This window comes from Dasypus novemcinctus, chromosome 1 (genome assembly GCF_030445035.2).
Source record: "Dasypus novemcinctus isolate mDasNov1 chromosome 1, mDasNov1.1.hap2, whole genome shotgun sequence".
Lineage (NCBI taxonomy): Eukaryota > Metazoa > Chordata > Mammalia > Cingulata > Dasypodidae > Dasypus > Dasypus novemcinctus.
Window position 1 is genome coordinate 204,488,929 of NC_080673.1, and position 19,945 is coordinate 204,508,873.

Sequence of the window (19,945 nt, forward strand, 5' to 3'; positions counted from 1 at the left end):
AGGGACGGAGTGAACACAGGGAGGCAGCTGGATGCCCTGCAAGGAGACGCTTGGCTCCCGGCACTCCGAGCCCTGAGGAGCCCAGGGCCGGCCACCTCGGCAGGTGACTTGCTCGCCGGCCTCGTTTCCTCATCCGGGCGTCAGGGACAGCTCTGGCTGAGGAGTGGTCCATGTGCTCCTGGGCCCGCACAGCGGCCTGACTTGGAGATCAGCTTTTGCAGATGGAATCGAGTCGAGAGGAAGCAGGGCGGGCCTAACTCCAGAGGCTGGGGTCCTCGTAACAGACAGGAGGGGACATGGGGACATGGACCCACAGGCACATGGACACACGGGGAGACTGCGTGACCGTGAAGACAGACGGGGGCGATGCGGCCATGAGAAGGGGCGCCCCGCCGGCCGCTGCGAGGGCCCCCAGGGGAGCGGCCTGCCCCCCTGGATTTGGGGTTTCGGGCCCCCCGAGCCGGGAGGGCAGACGTTCCAGTGGTTCCAGTGGACCCTGGTCTGTGGCACTTTATTGGCAGCCCCAGGAGACTAACCAGGGACACTACCAGTGTCCATGTCACAGGGTCATGGCCAGGAAACCGGGCCTGCTCGGACAGGGGGACAGCACTGAGCCCCCCCGACTCGGAGCCGCCCGCTGGGCCACTGCGCACGAATCGCGCCAAAAGGTGGTCCCGCACGGGGGAGGCGGCGCTGGCGGTGGACGGGGTGCGCCCCGCCAAGCCCCTCCTGGGAGAGGCTTTACGGCTCCATGGTCCATCGCCAGCCTGAACCTGCAGTCCCTGGACAGCGGGCGGCTGCGAGGGGCGCCCCGTTCCTCCGCGGTGCCCTCTTCAAATCCCGTTAGGAGGGAGTTGGGGGCATGGGGGAGGGGGGCGCAGGACCTTCTCCAAGTCCACGCGTCCACGCGGGTGCCCCTGCCCGGCGCGGGTCCAACAGCAACTTTCTACCCACCGCCGCCTGGGGTGCGAGCTTTTTTTTAAGATTTATTTATTTTTTATTTCTCTCCCCTCCCCTCCCCCCTTGTCTGCTCTCTGTGTCCATTCACTGTGTGTTCTTCTGCGTCCTCTTGTATTCTTGTCTGCGGCACCTCTCCAAGCCCCATGAGCCCAGCTCCTTCCCACCCAGCTGTGGCTGGAGGCCCGTTTCTCTCCAGGCCTGCTCAGCCACTCGGGCTCCGGGCCCTGCAGCCGCCAACTCTCAGGGAAGGCTCCTCTCCCGGGGCCTCTGCCTGTCTCGGGGCTTGCTCTCTTCCTCTGTGTTCTTCTCTGTGTGTCTACTTCTCTGTTCTCGACTGAGTGTGTTTATATAGGTCCCCAAGGGGCGGGGACTTGAGAAACGGACTTGGCCCAGTGGTTAGGGCATCTGTCTACCACATGGGAGGTCCACGGTTCAAACCCCGGGCCTCCTGGCCCGTGTGATGAACTGGCCCAAGTGCAGTGCTGATGCCACCAGGGCAATCTGGGTTCCGGCAAAGCGAGCGTCTGTGGCCAGGCGCCAGCCACACTGCCCAGAGCACCACCGGGTCCACCTTAATTTTCCTCCATCCGCGCACTTGAGGCCAGCGGTGACCAACGTCACCAAGTTCGGCCAGCGGCTCGCAGAGCTTCTGAGCTCTCGGATGGAGCCTCAAGAGGCCCTGTCCGGGCAGGACCACCCACTCTTTGGCACAAAGCAGGAAGCGGTGCAACCCCCTCCCAAGGCACTCCCGGGGCTTCCCACATGGCTCCGGGGGGGTGGAGGACTGTGAAGACACCACCGTGCAAAGCAGAGAGGCCGCTGGGTAAGGGCGTCCCGAGGCTCCCGGGGGCCTCCCAGCCACCGCACACCTGCCTAGGTCCCTGGGCCGGATGCCAGCCGCCGACCCCTCGGAAGTGCCAAGGCCATGGGAGAGGCAGGCTCTATTCCCAGCAGGAGTGACCCTCTTTCCCAGAAGCGGGGCAGGGACGGCTGGGCCACCAGCAGGGGCTTGGGGCTGGCTCGAGACGCCTCCCTGAGTCTCGGGGCCTCGCTGGTCCACGCGGCCCTTGACCCCACCGCTGCCCCTCGGGCCGACCGCAGCTTCCCGGGACGGGGGCCCTGCCTGCCTCCTCTCCGCAGCCCCAGTGTCGTCTGGCCAGTGGCCTGCCTCGCACCTGACTGTCCTCTGTGGCTGCAGACGCGGAGGGCCACGTCCCCACTGCCCTCGGCGGGAAGCTGAAAGAGCCATCGGAGGTGGGCTCAGCGCTCCCTGCCGGGATGACCGGGTCCACTGAAAGCCCTAATCTTGATTTAATCAAGTAAATGTAAAGCCTTTGCATTTAAATCAAAGGGTATTGCGCCCAGGGGAACAGACCAGGGTGCAAACTTAACATCTCTTTTTGGGATTCATAAATAACATTAAACGGCCACAGCCCCCCGGGAAAGGCTGTGCCCCCACCCCCAAGGTGCCTGAGCGGACCCCCAGGTGTGGAGGAGGGAGAAGTGCTGGTCGCAGAGTTCAGGAAAGCGCGACGCCCACTCTCCCACTTCTTAACTGCGGGTGAACCAGTCACATCAGCAGGTGTAGACAAGGCCTGGGTGGTGGAGACGGACAGCGTCCTTTCAAGCCACTTTTCTCATTAAAATCGGTGGCCACACCTGTGCCCTGCGGACACCTCCCCTCCTCCCCTGGGACCTGTGCTCCAGGGTCACTTGGCAGGGCCCACGCTCAGCTGAGCGCCACCCCCGTCTCCAGCCCCCGCAGCCCTGGCGCCTGGCGAAGCAGCTGGCTCTCCTGCCGGGCATCTCAGGGTGGCAGAAAAGGACTGGGATGGGGGACAGCCAGCCCTGGGCTCACCCTGCAGCTCCGACTCCTCCTTCTCCTGTGTGAGCTCAGCCACCCCCACCCCTCAAGGAGGCGCGCAGCTGCCCTGCAATTCATTTCCGTCTGCCAGCAGCTCATGGGCACCTAGGGAGACGGCCTTTGCCAAATGCAGTCCCGCGCGTCGAGTCGTCCAAGCAGCGATCGATAGCTGAGCAAGCCAGCTCCGTCGCACTCTGCGTGGTGGCCGCGCGGCGTTTTATCTGACTGTGTTCCGCCTCCCTGGCCCGTGCGGCCCTGGTTGGGGTGACGCTCTCTCACCCGGCTGGGGGCTTAGGTCCAGCCGTGTCGCTGGCCACTCCCAGGCCCCCTGCGTCCCGGCCGGGCTGAGCTGCCCAGGGCTGCCCTGGTGGGCCACGCTCTTGCACCCAGTGACTTGGCACAGTGCCACCCTTCTGGGGTGCCCCCAGACCCGCCAGCCACCCAGTCCCCGTGCACACGCCCTGGGGTGCGCTCCCTGTGCCCCCCTCCCGCTCGCCTCCGCTGGGCGCAGCCTGTCTGTCTGTCCAGCCACCACGGGATGACACGCTCGCGGCCGTCGGTGATCCGTTCTGGAATAGAATTGAAGGCCAGGCAGCGAGCGAGACGCCACCCGCCGGCTCTGCAGGGCTCAAAGCCCGGTTCCACTGTACCTGTTGCGTGCCCCGGACCACCGCGGGGGGTCACGGTGGCCTCCCCATGGCAAGAGGCCTGAAGGAGGTGGCATGCAGCTGAGGCCGTGCTTACACAGAGGCTATGACACCAGCTGGCGCCCAGGGAAGCGGACATGGCTCAACTGATAGAGCGTCCACCTACCACATGGGAGGTCCAGGGTTCAATCCCCAGGCCTCCTGACCCGTGTGGAGCTGGCCCACATGCAGTGCTGGTGCACACAAGGAGCGCCCTGCCACGCAGGGGTGTCCTCCACATAGGGGTGCTCCATGCACAAGGAATGCGCCCTGCAAGGAGAGCTGCCCCCCACAAAAAAAGCACAGCCTGCCCAGGAGTGCCGCTGCACACATGGAGAGCTGACACAGCAAGATGACGCAATGAAAAGAGATACAGATTCCTGGCGCCACTGAGAATGCAAGCAGACACAGACCACACAGCGAACAGACACAGCGAGCAGAAAACTGGTGGCGGGGGGTGTGGGGAACAAAAAAGAAGCCTGAGGACCACGGCACGAGGCCATCACCCCATTTTGCCTCGATTGAAGGACCCAGTGGTGCTCTCGGGGAGGCGGTGCTGGGAGGACGCTCCGCGAGCGGGGAGGGGGGACCCCACCTCTGGGCTTTATAGTCACGTGGGCTGGGCAAAGCACCCCCCCATCTCAGCCCAAGGGCCGGCCTGGAAACTGGGTGCAACCACAGCCACCCCTCGGGGCTCTGGGTGGGGGATGGAGCTGCACCACCGCGCCACCGGCACCTGGGCACCAGGATGGCCCCGGGAAGGGCAGATCACGACTTGCAAGAGGCGGATCCCCGGCTCCCACGGCCACGCGCTCCGGCCAGCAGCCGGGCTCCCGAGGCTGCCAGCCCACGCCGGGCTCCTGAGGCTCTCTCCAGAGCCCGGCCACGGCGTGTGCTTCCCGGCGAGGACGCGGGACTTCAGACTGGCCCCCGAATCCTCACCGCCCCAGGTAGCAGCGCAGGTGCCGAGCCCCCTTTTAGAGCTGCGGGCTCCGTTATCACCGACGTGCACACGCTGCATCCCCGTGGCTGTGACATGGCGACGCCGCGGCGTCCACCTCCCGGAACAGAGATGGCCGTCCCTCCCGCGAGCCCCGAGCTGGGCCGCGGCCAATGGCCGCTCTCTGAGCCCCGACATCAGCGTGGGAGACGCGCCTTCCCCGGGAAGGGGCCAAGCCCGTCACCTGCACTGTTATATGAATAAACAGGGCACGAGGAGAAGGCCGCAGCGCTTGCAAAAAAGGAAAAGCGGCCCCGTCCACCCAGCGAGGTGTTTCCTCTAGTGTGTCTTTCTGAATAATTTGCAGAGATCAAACTGCACATAAAACTCTAGCCCTGCGTTCTTCATTCAGCACCCGCGTTAATGCAATCTTCTACCAACCCTTCCTAATCCTCTCAACGGCTGCAGAAAGTTCCTTTATCGGCAGTTCTAACCGTGAGGTCTAGGGACCCCTGGGGTCGGGGGGGGGGAGACCCTAGCAAGGGGTCAGCAGGGCCCAATCTATTTTCATAAGACTCAGACGTCATCTCCCTTTTTCGCTCTCATTTTCTCCTGAGAGAACCATGGCATTTTCCAGAGGCTGCAGCCTATCACAAGTGATTGAATCCAGAAATGGCCGTGCAACTCCCGCCGCCTTCTATTAAGCCAGACATTAAGGAGCCTGCGAATACGTCAAGCAGTGACGCTCTGCTCACAGAAATGCCACCACAGCCGTGTACACGGGTGTGTCATTCTTAGCCAAGGGATCAGCAAATATGTTTCAAATATTTCCACTTTTAACTTCTAATGCAGTAAATAGCAACAAATACAACCCACGTAAACAAAAGCTCTTGGGGTTCCCCGATGATTTGGAGCTAAAGGGGTCCTAAGTCCCAAAAGTTTGAAAACCACCACCAGCGACGGGCAGGAGCTGCACTCTGCAGCTGGCCACGGATCGTGCCTGTTGCAGGACATCCAACCCCTGCACTGGACGGGCTTCTTGTGCAGAAATCTCAGCCTGCACTTTGGAATTTTCTTTTTGATTTTTAGGTACTGAGCCCAGGATTGAACCTGGGACCTCGTATGTGGGAAGCCCCTCAACCACTGGGCCGCATCGGCTCCCCTGAGTTGTTCTCCCATTTGTTTGCTTGTTGCTGGTTTTTTTGTTTGTTTTAGGAGGCACTGGGGACTGAACCTGGGACCGCCCATGTGGGAAGCAGGCGCTCAACCTCTTGAGCCACATTCGCTCCCTGGAACGTTTCTCCAGCAGACGTGTCCAGACGTCGCGCACTGCGTCCGGGGCTCTGGGGCGTGTAAGGCTCAGGACACCCTGCTAACTGCCCCCCTGGACGGAGGTGCCGACAGAAGCTGCCTCCAAGTCTGTGACAGTGTCTTGCTCACGGGGCCTGGGAAGACAGTTAAATTTAGCTGCGCTAAGAGCATTTTTTATCCTACAAGAACTCATTCTCTCATGCCCTGAGCCGCCCTCGAGAGCTCCCGGGGACAGAAAAGGGGGCAGTTCCAGGCAGAGAAAGCTCCGAGAACCGCTCAGTCACGGCCCCGAAAGACACCCTGATCCCCGGAACCCGTCAACGTGGTCCAAAAAGGAGGCCTGCAGCTGTGACGAAGGACCTGAGACGGGGAGAGCGTCCGTGGACTCCAAATGCCACCGCCAGGGTCCCTGGGACAGGGAGGCAGAGGGGGACGGGGCAGAGCCACGGAGGGGGCCACGTGGAGACGAGTAGGGCAAGCGAAAGAGGCAACCTTGATTACTGGAGTGACGTGGCCACGCGCCAGGGCCATCGGCGGGCTCCGGGGGCTGGAGGGGGGTGCACACAAGCTCCCCAGTGCCCCTGGGAAATGTGGGCTGCCCACTCCTGGGCTTGGGCCCAGCGGTGCTGACGGTGGACGCCTGCCTTCCAGAACTGGGAGGGTAACCTTCTGTGGCTGTGGCGGGCTTCTCCTTCAGTGCTAGCTGTTTTTAGAATCCCCTCGAATCGCCAGCTGAGCCGGGTCGGCCAGGAGGGGCTGGTGGGCACAGGACGCCTCTCGAACAGGAGCGGCCTTCTTTCAGCGAGGAGAGTCAGCCCGGATAGCGACGGAGAGGCAGAGCCCGCAGCTGTGCCCCCTACCCGCTGCCCTCAGCCCACAGCTGTGCCTCCTGCCCGCTGCCCTGAACCCACAACTGTGCTCGCTGCCCTGAGCCCACACCTGTGCCCCCTGTCCTAAGCCCACAGCTGTGCCCACTGCTGGGAGTGCTGAGCTTGCACCTGTGCCCCCTGCCCTGAGCCCACACCTGTGACCCCTGCCCCCTGCCCTGAGCCTGCAGCTGTGCCCCCCGCCAGGTGTCCTGAGCCCACAGCTGTGCCCCCGCCTACTGCCCTAAGCTCATAGCCATGCCCCCTGCCCTGAACCTGCAGCTGTGCCCCCTGCCCACTGTCCTGAGCCCACAGCTGTGCCCCCTGCCAAGTGTCCTGAGCTCACAGCTGTGCCCCTGCCCGCTGCCCTGAGCCCACAGCTCTATACCCTCTGCTGGGTGTCCTGAGCCCACAGCCATGCCCCCTGCCCTGAGCCTGCAGCTGTGCCCCCTGCCCACTGCCCTGAGCCCACAGCCGTGCCCCCTGCCCTGAACCTGCTGCTGTGCCCCCTGCCCATTGTTCTGAGCCCACAGCTGTGCCCCCTGCCAGGTGTCCTGAGCCCACAGCTGTGCCCCCTGCCCTGAGCCCACAGCTGTGCCCCCTGCTGCGTGCCCTGAGACTGCAGCTGTGCCCCCTGCTGCGTGCTGAGACTGCAGCTGTGCCCCCTGCTGCGTGCCCTGAGACTGCAGCTGTGCCCCCTGCTGCGTGCCCTGAGACTGCAGCTGTGCCCCTGCCCGCTGCCCTGAGCCCACAGCTCTATACCCTCTGCTGGGTATCCTGAGCCCACAGCTGTGCCCCCTGCCCCCTGCCCTGAGCCCACAGCTGTGCCCCCTGTCCTGAGCCTGCAGCTGTGCCCCCTGCCCACTGCCCTGCGCCCAGTGATTGACCCCCCAGCCCCCATGAGCGTGGGGCCCGAGGGTGACAGGGGGTCACGTGGCAGGGCCTCAGGAAATACTGTCTTGCCCTCACCCTCCTCCAGCGGCCACCCTCATCCATTTGTCATTTGCTCCCTGGTGCTCACTAAACACCTCTCAGCCAAGGCAACCTGAGAGCATGTCCGAGGCCCAGACCCTGCCCTGGGGACACCCGGCAGGGGACACAAGACCAGACACTGTGCACCAAGATGCCCTGAGCGAGGACGTCCGCCACGGTCTTCACCTGGCCAAGTGTCTCCACGCCCCTCCCCCGCCTCCCCCCAGTGCGGGGGCAGGGACGGTGGTGGCAGCCACCTGGGCAGCTCCCTGCAGCTGCTGTGACGAGTCCCCCCAGCTCGGTGGTGGAGAGCAACACGGGCGTGCCCTCCCAGTGCTAGAGGCCAGACCCGAGGTGGGGCCCCGGGGGCCGCTTCCTCCTGGGCTCCGCGAGGAGCTGTCCCTCGCCTCTTCTGGCGTCCAGAGGCCGCCTGCGTCCCTTGCCATGTGGCCCCCTCCTCCAGCCTCAAAGCCCGCAGCGGGGCACCCTGTCTGTCTCTGCTTCGTCCTTACATCTCTTCTCTCTGTAACCCCCTCGCAAGGAGCCTTGAGATGACACTGTCCCCCCAAAATCCAGGAGAAGCCCCATCTCAAGAGCCTCGAGGTAACCGCATCTGTACCATCCCTCTGCTGGGAGGACACATTCGCAGATTCCAGGGATCAGGTGGGGACGTGCCAGGGCGTCTGTTCGGCCCCCTGCGCCCTCCGGGACGAGGAGTTTTGGGGAGGGGTACCCCTCGCCCCTCTCCCAGCGGCCGGGAGCTGGCAGCAAGGCCTCAGCTGGAAACCCCACTCCGGGTGGGCAGAGGGGAGGGCGGGGAGGGCGGAGAGGAAGGTCGAGCCCTGAGGGCAGCGGGGGAGGAACTCCAGGTTTGGGGGGTGGGGACAGGGTCTGGGGGCCTGTCGTCAGGATGGAGGAATGCACACAGCAGGCGCTCACTAAACAGGGGTTGCAGGATGAGCCGAGTGTCCTGGGGACAGCTCTGTGGCTGGAAACAGAGGAGGCCCCGCCTGGGCAGGGGCTGGGCCACTTCCGGGCAGCTTCACGGGGACACCTGCCCCCAGGGACCCCGCCTGCATCCCCACACACTCTCTGCCCCTCGGCGCCTCGGCCGCCGGCCCGGCCACCAGCAGGCTCGGCCTCCGGCAGGGCCCAGCACCGGCCCTCGCCCAGGAAAGACGGGGTCTTGGAGAAAGAGCCCGGGGCCCCGTTTTCGGTGGCACGATTCTGAGGCATTTTCCACAGGGCCCCTCACACTTTCCTGCCTGGCTTCCTGGGACCACCACCCAAAGAAACTGCCTGCACCCTCCGCCTCGCTCGAGCCAGCCGCTGTGTGAAGGTGTTGGGGTGCTCCTTCCAGTGCTTCCTTCTTGTCCCTTCATGTCCAGCCGAAGTGCCACCTGGGGCTCTGAGCCATTTTAAAAGTCAGATCCTGGGGCCGCAGAGCCCCGGGAGAAGCAGAGGGTCACAGAGGGGCCTGGCTGCGGGTCTCACCCGGGGACGGCGAGCGGGCGGGCCGGGAAGCGGGCGCCGCCTTCCACGCTGTCGTGTGTCAAGCTGACAGGCCGCGCGGACGGGCTGGATCCCGGGGGGCAGGGACGAGGCTGGCGTTTGCAGGAACATGAGCCCCGCGCGGTGCTCTCTGGGGACACTGGCGTGGGCGTCTCAGCTGGCTGCTGGAATCCACTGCCGGAGCGTCTCTCCAACAACCTCGTTTCACGCATGAAGAAGCTGAAGCCCCAAAATGCCACGCGTGGCTGCTCCGCGCGGGAGGCAGCGTCCGGGAATGAAGCTCAGGGGCGTGCAGCTCAGAGGACCCCAGCGCCAGCCGAGCCACCCGCCCTTTGAGGATGGCACCATCACGAACAGCCCGGAGCTGGCGCGCCCGTGTCCCCCGGCGCTGGGCCGGAGGTGGTGCCAACAGCACAGAGGTGGGGTGGGGCAGGCGCCAGAGGGAGGCGAGCTGCAGCGGCAGCCTAGGTGGTCAGTGGCCGCCGAAGTGGGCCGCGCAGAGCCAAGCGTCCGTTTTGTCCCCGGGTTCCAGATTCGGTTTAGAGCAGAGCTAAAGAACATCCCCCGCTCCCGGGGCACCTGCCGTGCCCCACGCCCTTGACACCCAGACATCATCTCCGATGACGTCACGAGCAGTCCCCAAAAAGCAGGGCTCTCCCTCGCCACTTTCGAGGTGGGGAAACTGAGGCAGAGAGCGTCAACACCCTGCTTGGGGTAGGGGACACAGCTAGCAAGCGAGCACCCGGGGTTGAGACCCCGGTCTGCCTGCCACCAAAGCCGCCACGTCCCAGGGTGACACAGGTAAGTCTGCCAGGACAAGGCAGAGAAAACCAGCACCCGACCCGGACTCCCGGTGAGCTGGAACTACCCAGAACCGGCCCCAGCCCTCGGGCTGCCGAGTCCCAAGGACCCCAAGCCCTGCCTCTGCCCACCCGCCCTTCCCCTGCCACGAGGGACCCGGGCTCCAGCTCAGGACCCAGGCCGACAGCCGCAGGTGCCACTGGCCGATGGCCAGGCGAGGTGCACCTGGCTGAGGACAAGCTCCCGCAAGGGCTGAGGCTTTGCAAACGCCGGGGGGAGGTCTCCAGGGTGGCGGAAGGCTCGTGGGCTGGACGCCACGCTTGCTTCCCTGCAGCCATTTCTCAGCCTCAGGCCCGGAGCACCCCCCGGGAGACATGGGGGCTGGGGGCGTCAGAGGAAGGCTGGGGCCCCCGTTTTCACAGATGGGTGCACCGAGGCACAGAGAGGGAGGAGGACGTGTCCGAGGTCATATGGGGCCAGACCAGTGGGGCTGGGAGGCCGGGGCTCACGTGGCAACTGGGACTGGGAGACCCTGGGGGGGCGGGGACTGGGGGGGCTGGGGGAGAGGCCCCGAGACGCCACGGTCCTGTTGTCCAGCGGGACAGACAGGCTGGGAGGCCGCGCGTCACGACCCAGGAGGCATGTGGGGTTCATTTCAGCACCATGGTCAGAGCAGCGTTGGGGTGAGGGGGCGTCTCCAGAGCGGGGCGCCCCCGTTCTCGGGGCTGTGTGAGGGACCCCCGGCATCAACACCCACGGAGGGCGTGAGGTTGAGCTCCGCAGCGGGACAGAGCCAGGCTGGGGCTGCAGACGGCGCCACGCCGCAAGGGCACGACTGCTCTCCGGCCCGCCGAGACGGGCTGTGCAAAGGCCGCGACAAACGCCACCATCCTGACGGCGCTGGCAAGTCCTATCCACGCAAAGCGAGCAACCAAACCCTGCATGGAGCCGTCCATCGGCCAGCGCACTGGCTAAAGCACGAGGGGCGTGCGGACAGAGCCCACCCGGCTGGGTGCACACGGCTTGGGGCCCAGCCCGGCACACGGGGGCTCCTACCTCCCGCTCAGCCACATAGAAGCCACGTGACACGCGGCAAGGGACCCGGCCTCCTGGGTGTGACTCATCAGTTAACACGTGCCACAGTAAGGGTCCCGGGAGAGACCTGTACAGCCTCCAGCTGAGCGCCTGGCCCGCGGGAGCGCCCGCTGAGCCGCTGCCACTTGACACTTAAGCTGCCCTCCCGGGCGCCGCCGACACCCCAGAGGCCCCGAGTCGCGGCGGGGATGGAAAACTTCCCCGTGTAAACAGCCTCCCGGCCGCGGCTGCCCCCGGCGTGGGTACCGGGGCCCGGGGATGGGCGGCCGGGCTTGCCGGGGCCTCTGCGGGGCTGCCTGGCTAGCTCCCCCAGGGCCAGCGTCGGGAAACACCAGCCGCGGTTTGGCCAGCACCCATGTGCTCTCCCTGCAGCGAGCTCGGCGGCCTCTGTGGAGCCCTCGCCATGGGCCGGGCAGGGGCCGCGAGCCCCGGCTGGAAGGAGCAGCACAGGAGGTATGCTCACCCCACTGCAGGCGGCCGCAGAGCTGAGAAGGAGCCTGGGATCCGACCCCAGGCCAGCGCTCACCACGTCCTGCCGAGGGGTGCCGGGAAGGCTCCAGCGTCGGGTACTCGACCCGCAGCCCAGGGACCCAGCCCTGGCCTGGCCTCGGGGACAGGGAGATGCCCTTTAAAGGGCCAGCGCAGGACAGACCCCCCTCCTCCCCCGATGTGCCAGCCCCCTCCCGCCAGCTCCTGGGAAGCCTGGGGTGTCCGAGAGACGACTTATGGGGGTCCCCACAAGCGCAGGCCACAAGCCCTTTTCCAGGACGGTATAGACTTTCCAAGGACTCATCCAAGTCAAGACTTGTTCTAGAAAACACAGCGCCTCTCTCCGGGTGACATCATCGGCAGAAGCCACAAGGGACAAAGGCCCTGGGGTGAGCAGGTCAGGACGGAATCCTGAGCATCGAGAGAAACACTCCAGAGCCCGGCGGCAGCCACACCGCGGAGCGTGCCAGTTGGGTCTCCGGAAATGACAGTCCTTTGGAGATGCAGAGCGGCTGACTTTCTGGGTCAGGATGATTCCCTCTTGCTGCGCCTAGTTCCGAATGGAGTCACACAGGGAAAACGGGCTTCCGTGCTGCTGCCTCTGCTAAGCTCCACGATGCCACTCCTGGGAGGCATCCACCAGTCCACGGAAAAGGACGGCGGCCCCTGCAGGACAGAACCTTCCAGACCGCTCGCCGAGCCGTGGATTTCCAAACCCGAGGGCGTCTCCTCAGAGCCAGAGCAAGGCTTGCTGTCTTCTTGACGCTTTATTGTCTCGTCACAAAAGAAAAGCACACACAAGGAAGGAAACTTGGAAAACACAGGTAAACTATAAAGAGGCAGGTGGTGAGGAACATTTCGATGTTTTTCCTTCCAGTCTTTTTTTCCTTCTTCGTTGCGTCTGCACAGTGAAGGTCATGTATGACAGGCAATTTTGTCCTCAGCTGTTTATGTCGAACTTTTCTTAAACAGTGCCTCCTAGCATTAAAAACTGCATGGATGTATTCAACGAGAATGCTCCTGCCCGACTCTAAAGTAAGCTTCAGACAGACGGGGGTTTTTATTTGTTCCTGCCCCTACTGAACCCCGGGACCAGGGCAGGGCTCGGCACACGGCGGCCACTTAGCACGTGCACGGAACGAGCGAGGGACTGAATGAAGGACTAACATTCCTTCATTGCTTCTTGCTGGGACTGAAGTGGTTTCCACGGCTTGGCTGTTTGAACCTCCCTGTGGCTGCACCTTTGCCTGCTCCTGCATTAGATGCAGAAGTGGGTCTCTCTGTCCTAAATACCAGGACCCACACCAACTGGAAGTCCAAGGGCTGGCTCGGCCATGACTCCCGTGACCCCTCCCCAGGCCTCAGGCCCCCTCTGTGCGAGTGGGTGGGCTGGCACCGGAGTACGCCCAGGTACCTTCCAGCCCCAAGATCTCATCCAAGCAAACACGGGAAGAGAAGGCAGCCGAGCCAGCCCCCCAGGCCCCCCACCTGGCCTCGCCTGCCCCTGAAACCCTGGTCAGCTCGGGGAATCCCACCTGGCAGGCCCGTGACCACCTGGGGAGAGCATCTGGGCTCAGAGAGGGTGTGGGCTTTGATCGAGCACCCAGTGCCCGCCGGCGGCAGAGCTGGCACTGCCACCCCCTCCCAGTGCATGCCCTTGCCCGGGGGTGGGGAACCCACTGCCATGTTCATCATCACCTACAGATGGGCCCACACTGGGCTCAGAACCTCCAAGCAAACAGGGAAACTGAGGCACGGGGAGGTTAGGTCCTCCTACTCGAGGCCCCACTGCTTGTGAGCTGGATTCGAATCCAGGCCTGACTGACACACTTCTCCTTCTCTTCCTACCACATGCTATTTAAACAAGCTCCCTGGCCACCAGAATTCAGCCCGCCCCAGAAGCCATCGCCCAGCCTTGCTGCCATGTGCAGGCCATTCTCAGACCGAAGACAGGCCCTCAGCCCTCGTGACAAAAAAGAAATGGACGCCTCCGACCCAGGAGGGGCTGCCCGGGGCTTTGGCTGTCAGCCCCACCTGGGCAGCTGGAGGCAGGACCCAGCGACGCTGAGCCACACGTGCCGAGCTCCGGAACGGTGGCAGCCTTCCACGGGGATGGCCACAGGGGAGTCCTGCCCTTGTTGATGCTGGAGCCTCCGGACCTGCCAGATGTCCCAGGTGCGGACTTTGGAGCCAGGTCCCAGGCGCCGGGTACCACGGTGTCAACTGTCCCCACTGTGCGGGGGGGGGGGGAGGATTACAAGGCTGGACTCAGGTCTGTGACATCAGCGACAGGTGGACGGGAAACAGTTTCAAAGGGCTGGATTAACCCAAAAGGGCAGAACCTGACCACTGAACGATGACCATCACAAGCCACGGAGGGTCTCCCATGCCAGGGGCTCCAGCGCCATGCCCCGTCCCCTCCGGCTGACCATTCCGACTGCTCCCACTTACACCCCAGGAGACCGAGCTCGGGCAGCGCCAGGACTCGCCAAGGCCAGCAGGCAGACACCATCCTTCAAACGCCAGCCTCCTTCCCACCATGGCCCCCCCAGGGCACCCCGTGGCCCCCAGTACCTACACACCCCTTTTCCCAGACTAACCACAAATGCGGAGGGGGTGCCGGCACTCCTTCCGATGGCGCTTCTTGATTACAGAAGGGACCAGAGGTATCAATTATTGTCACCGAAAGCACAAAATTATCCTCTGTGCACCCGGCCGTTATCCCCACCTGCCATTAAATAAATGAATCGGGAGGTTCCGCCAAGTCTCAGGGTGCCCTGCCCCCCTCCAGCCACCCTCAGACGACAGGATGGCCATTTCAGAAATCCTCTTCCAGAGAATTCCACCGCCTCGGACTGCCTGCCATTTGCTCCCATCCTCTCTCCCAACCTCTTCTGCAGGGAGCAAGCACCAGGTCCAGAGCACACAGTAAGTGCTCAGTAAACCACGCTCCCTCTCCAGCCCCAATACCCGGCCCCTGGGAAGCCACTGTCCCTGATTTATCTCTGCACCTTGGCCAAAGGTCTTACTGCAGTCTGGGCCCAGACAGGCTTAGAGGAAAGAGTCCAGAGAACCGGGTCCGAGTCCCGGCCCGGTTGAGCGAGCGACTCAAGCCCCGGGATCCTCCGGTCACTCCGGAGAAATGGGTGACTGCCCTTCCCTGCCACGGAATTTGCGGGCAAGCTCTCCGCCCCGGGCCTGGCCCAGGGAGGCTGTCCCTCAGGACGGACCCGCCGGCTGCGCTCCAGCCTAGTTCGCCGACGCCGCCCTGGCTCTAGGTCTCAGTTTCCCCAAGCGCACGGGGCGCGGCCGGGTTGCGGCGACGTGGGATTTCCAAGCTCTGCACCGAGGCTGCAGGATCCCGGCGGCGGCGACGACGACGGGCGAGGCCGGGGTGGGGACGCGCGGGGGTGGGGGCCTGGAGAGACGACGCGCAGGGATGCGGGACCCGGTCTGCCACCTCTGCGGTCTCGGGGTCCCCGCATCTGACACGGGCGCGGCCGGGGCGCCGAGGGTCGGCCGATGCTCGCCCACCAGGAGCCGCGGGAGCCGCGCCGGGGCGGCGCCCCCTGCCGCAAAGCCCCCCATCTCACCACCCCGCGCTGGGCCCTGACTGCGGCAGCTCCGGGGCCCTCGCCCGCCCCCCGGCCGCCTCAGACAGCCCCGGGCCGCGCGGGGGTACGGGGTGCCCTTCCCGCGCCGCAGGCAGCGCTGCGCGCCCCGGGCGCAGGGCAGGGGGCTGCGCGCCGGCCCCGGCGGCTGTGAGCAAAAGTTGGGGGGAGGCGAGGCGCGAGCCCCGCAGAAAGGTGCGGCAGGTGCCGCCGGCAAACGCGTCGCAGCCCCCCGCAGCGCCCGCAGACCGGCCCGCGCGTCGCCCGCGCGTCGCCCGCACTCACCCGCGCTCATCTCGGCAGCGGCCTGGGAGCGGTGCAGGCGCGGCGGCAGCCCGCAGCTCCGGCCCGCAGGTGCCGCGCCCGCCGGGGCCCCCGCCGCTCCGCGCAGCACCCGCGCGCGCCCCGCATAGCCGCAGCCCCGGCGCGCGGCCCCGCCTCCCCGGCCCCGCCGCCCCGCCCCGCCCCCGGCTGGCCCCGCCCCCGGAGCGCCCGGCCCCAGTGCACTCCGGGAGATGTAGGCGCCGCAGCCGGCGGGCGGACTGCAAATCCCGGCAGGCTCAGCGGCCGGCGCAGGCGCAGAGGGCCGGCGGCCGTGGCGGCCCTGGGCGTGGAACTGTGGCGGTCGCCCGGGGGTGGCCGCTGCTGGGGGTGTTCGCGCAGCGCTTGTCTGAGCCGTGACGCTGCAAGAGAGGCCTCGTTGCCCAGTTGACAGAGAGGGAAACTGAGGCGGGCGCGATGGGGCTGGGGCGGGCAGGGACCTTGACCAGCGGCTGGGAGGCTTCAGGGGGCAGAGCCCCTGCGTGGGGAGCAGCACCGAGGACGTGGGGCGCCACGGCTCTAGGGAGACGCTGTCCAGGCCCCCGGGAGGGGCGCAGGATCGGGGCGGGATCCCGAGGCTCAGGGCGGGGGCAGGAGCGGGTCCTCAGTCCTGGCTCAGCAGCAGCCTTCCACGGAAGAGGGACGGGGACCCGGGGCTGGAGCCGGCCAGACCCCCTGGGACCCCAGGAGGCGCGGCTGGTGGCTGTGGCTACAGCCGAGGGACTCTCTTCCGGGACGCACGTGCCACGTACTGGACGGTCACTGGGGGGGTTAGGTGGCCAGTTCCCGACCTGGCTCCCGCAATGGGGCGAGGAGTTGAGGGCTGAGAGCCTTAGGTGTTGAGCCTTAGTCCTGATGATCCTGGCAAGAGCAGAGACCCGGAGGACAGTGGGCGCCTCACGGCAGCGGCAGGTGCGGTGGGCTGGGGTCAGGCTGCAGACCCCGACTTGCTGAGTGTTTCACCTCTGTGCCACCTCCTGGCATAGTTGTGGGGGTCACATGCGCTCGTGCACGCTGCATTCGGGTGTGCAGCGGCCATCAGTACACGTCCTCACTGTGCAGGCTGATAACTCGCAGCACCCTGCGTAGGCCGGCACAGAGCAGACCTGGGCATTGCATTTGTGGGGAGAACGGAGGGAAGGCAAGAGGGTGCCGGCTGAGTGTCATGCCTACCCCAAGCACCCGGCATCTCCCGGCCACCACCCGGGAGGCAGGCTGGACGCACCCCGAGCGCCGCGTCCGCTGCCAAGCCACCCCACGGCCTCTGCCCCGGGGGCACTGTGAGATGGTCCTGGCGTGGGTGGCCACGCTCTCCACGTCCGGCCGCGGGAGGCAGGGCGGAGTGGGCAGCCCAGAGCTCGGCAGGCTGTGCGGGTGCCAGGCCTCCCAGGGGAGGCAGCCGGCCTCCTGGAGCAAACGGCTGGGGACAGGAAGAGGCGCTGGGGGGTCAGCACTTCTCGGCTTCGGGTTGTGTGGTTCCGGCACCCTCCTGTCCAGAGGGGCCCAGCAAGTTAGCAGCTGGGGTGCAGCTAGCCGGGTCTCCCAGGCCTTGCCCACCGCCGCTCTCAGCTCCTGCTCAGCTGGTTGGTTCCCTAGCAAGCTTGGCTCCCAGCGGGGCAGCGGGGAGCCCTGTCCGCTTTTCTCCACTTCCTGTACGGTGCCCGCTGCGATGGGCCATCGGGTACCAGTGGGTCGATTTGATGGATTGAACCAGACTCTGGTTCTCAGTCCTTGGGGCCACGAGCCAGGTGTGGCCTCGGGCAACTGCTGGCCCTCTGTGCCTCAGTTTCCACCATCAGTGTTGCTAGGAGGATTAGATGAGCTAGTGTCAGTAGAAGACTTCAAGGCCCCTGGCACAGAGGAAGCGCTCCCTAAATTACAGTTATTGCTATTGTTATGGAAACAGACCAGGGAGAAGTGTGTGCCATGGCCGCCTCGTAAAGACTGCTGCCGTGCCTCCTGGGTCTCTCACCTTCCTTCCTTCCTCCCTCCCTCCCCTTAAATGTGATGACACATTTAAGGTGCAGGCACTTTTCCAGCCCAGTAAGCAGACAAGGATTGTTTCAACGGCCTCATGATTCGTTGTAGAAATGCTGCCGCCTGCATTTCCAGCAGGACTGACGGACAGGAGGCCCCAGCCAGGCTGGCCACCAAACCGCGGTCCTGGGAAGGTTTATTAGACTTGCTGTGAGAGGAGCAGGTGAAGGAGAGGAGCTGGGGACCGCGGAGCTGCCTCTTCCCTGCCCTCCCCACCGCTCGCCTCCCCCAGCTCCTCCTGCAAGACAGAAGGGACACCCTGCAGTGACCCCTGCCCCCTCCAAGGCCTGCTTGGGGTGGGGGGGGCCTGGTCCTCGGGTTCGGCCGGAGGACCCTCAGGCTGCTCCCAGGGGGCCCACTGGCCCCTCCCCTGCGCTCGGTGCCCTCCCGGCTACACAGACCCTTGCCCCGTTGTTCCGCCTGAGGACTCCCGTGTCATCTGGTCTGTCCTCACCACCACGCATGAAGCGGAGCTGTGGGGTCCCTGCGCACAGGCTTAGAGCAGGGAGCGGCTGAGCCTGGGGCCCCCACTCTGGGGAAGTGCCATTGAGCTTCCTATCACCCCACGTCCCCCTGGGTGGGGCCTCCAGGGCAGGTGGCCACTCAGGCTGCAGGTCCTCTTCCAGCGGGCAGGTGGCAGGTGCCCAGGAGGCTGAGAGGACAAGAGCCCAGGGAGGGGAAGCAGACTTGGCTCAACGGATAGCGCATCCGCCTACCACATGGAAGGTCCAGGGTTCAAACCCCGGGCCTCCTTGACCCGTGTGCAACTGGCCCATGCGCAGTGCTGATGCATGCAAGGAGTGCCGTGCCATGCAGGGGTGTCCCCCATTTAGGGGAGCCCCATGCACAAGGAGTACACTTCGTAAGGAGAGCCACCCAACATGAAAAAAGTGCAGCCTGCCCAGGAGTGGAGCCGCACACGCAGAGAGCTGACACAGCAAGATGATGCAACAAAAAGAGACACAGATTCCTGGTGCCACTGACAAGAATGCAAGCAGACACAGAAGAACACACAGTGAATGGACACAGAGAGTGGACAACTGGGGCGGGGGGTGGGGAAAGGGTGGGTAAGGGGAGAAAAATAAATAAAAATTAAACCTTTAAAAAAAGGGAAAAAAAAGAGCCCAGGGAGGGCCCTGGGCACAGGAGGCTCCACCCCACGCCCCTCTGAAAGCGTCCCAGCCGCTGCCTATGAGTCGAAGAGAAGCCGGGGAGCCCAGCCCCGGCGTGCGCCTCCTTGGCCCTGGGTCTCCCCGAGTCTGCCAGAGCCGCTGGGACTGCAGCGCACACCCCGCGCTGGGCTGGGCTCTGTCACAAGCTTGTCCTGTCCCCGCTTGGGGAGGCAGGGCCGAGCTCCCCGACGCCGGCTGTCGCTCAGTGGCCATCCTGGTCTCCGCTGACTCCCAACTTGGTGTGTGCTGCCCGACAGTGCCCGGCTCCCCTCTCCTCAGGGGCCTCCGGGCACAGAGATGGAGCCTGCCCTGGTCAGGGCACCCCTGGACTAGCCACGACACCTTCAAAGCCCCTGCTTCCGCCCCTGCGCACGGCTCCATCCCCCACCATCCCAGCCAGGCTCTGCTTCCCCCTGGGCACTGTAGGTGGGGTCTGACCCTGGGCCCCAAAGCGAGTGTTAAAAAAAAAACAAGAAAAGGAAATAAATGCAAATATACGCTTTCGGAAACATTTGCTAAATACCAAGACCACCGCTGGGTGGCCCGGCTCAGCCGCTCACCAGCTTCTCACCAGGTTTTCCTCCGGGGCTGGGCCGGGCGAGGCTTCTAAAAAGTGGGGGGAGAACCCCTCTTTGCACGATACGTGCCCCGTGACAAGCACAGGTACCGCTCCCTGCTCCCCACGCCTTCAAATCGCTTTAAGAGTTGGGGTCATTGTCCTGGAAATGCCCAGTGCCCCTGGGGGGGGCTGGGGCAGGGCCCCCCGGGACCCCCCTGTAGCTCCAGTTGTGTGACCGTGGCCGGTTCCCAACTCGGCCAGTCCCACCGACGACAAGCGGCCGTCGCACGTCTCGAGGCTGCTGGGAGCCGGGCGCCGTCCTGGGAGAAGGTGGGGCTCACGGTGTGTCATCCACAGCTCCAAGAGCCTCCACGACCTGCCCACGGCCCCCAGCTGGGTGTCGGGGGCGGCAGCCATTGAGCTGCCACGCTCCTCCCCGCTGGGGCAGCACCGACAGAGCACCTACTGTGTGCTGGCACTGACAGTATGGAGAGGAAGCAAGGTGGGAAGGAGCGGGGCTCGGGGGCCCACGCGGAGAAGTCGGTGGGCAGGGGCTGTGTGCAGAGGCGCCCCACCTGCTCAGGGAGCCTGGGCGCTCACCTGGGGCCTGGGCCCAGCGGTAGTTGCCAGCATACCTCGGGGTGGGAGGGAAGCACTGACCGCCAGGCAAAGCATGGGGAGGGGCGGCACATCCCTGGGCTGGAGCACAGGAGAGGATGGCAGGGGGACAGGGGACCCAGGGGACTCGC

General features: G+C 65.1%; 1 protein-coding gene across 2 annotated transcripts in view; it reads right to left on the bottom strand.

Annotated features, from left to right (window-relative positions):
• ABLIM2 (actin binding LIM protein family member 2) overlaps positions 1-15,486 on the bottom strand; it is a 161,185-nt gene extending 145,699 nt beyond the window's left edge. For both annotated transcript variants that reach the window (XM_071217458.1, XM_071217449.1), the window contains exon 1: positions 15,393-15,486. In XM_071217458.1, coding sequence (XP_071073559.1) covers positions 15,393-15,402 — 10 coding nt within the window. In that variant the 5' untranslated portion in view covers positions 15,403-15,486. The remainder of the gene's footprint in view (positions 1-15,392) is intronic.
• Positions 15,487-19,945: the final 4,459 nt, after the last annotated feature.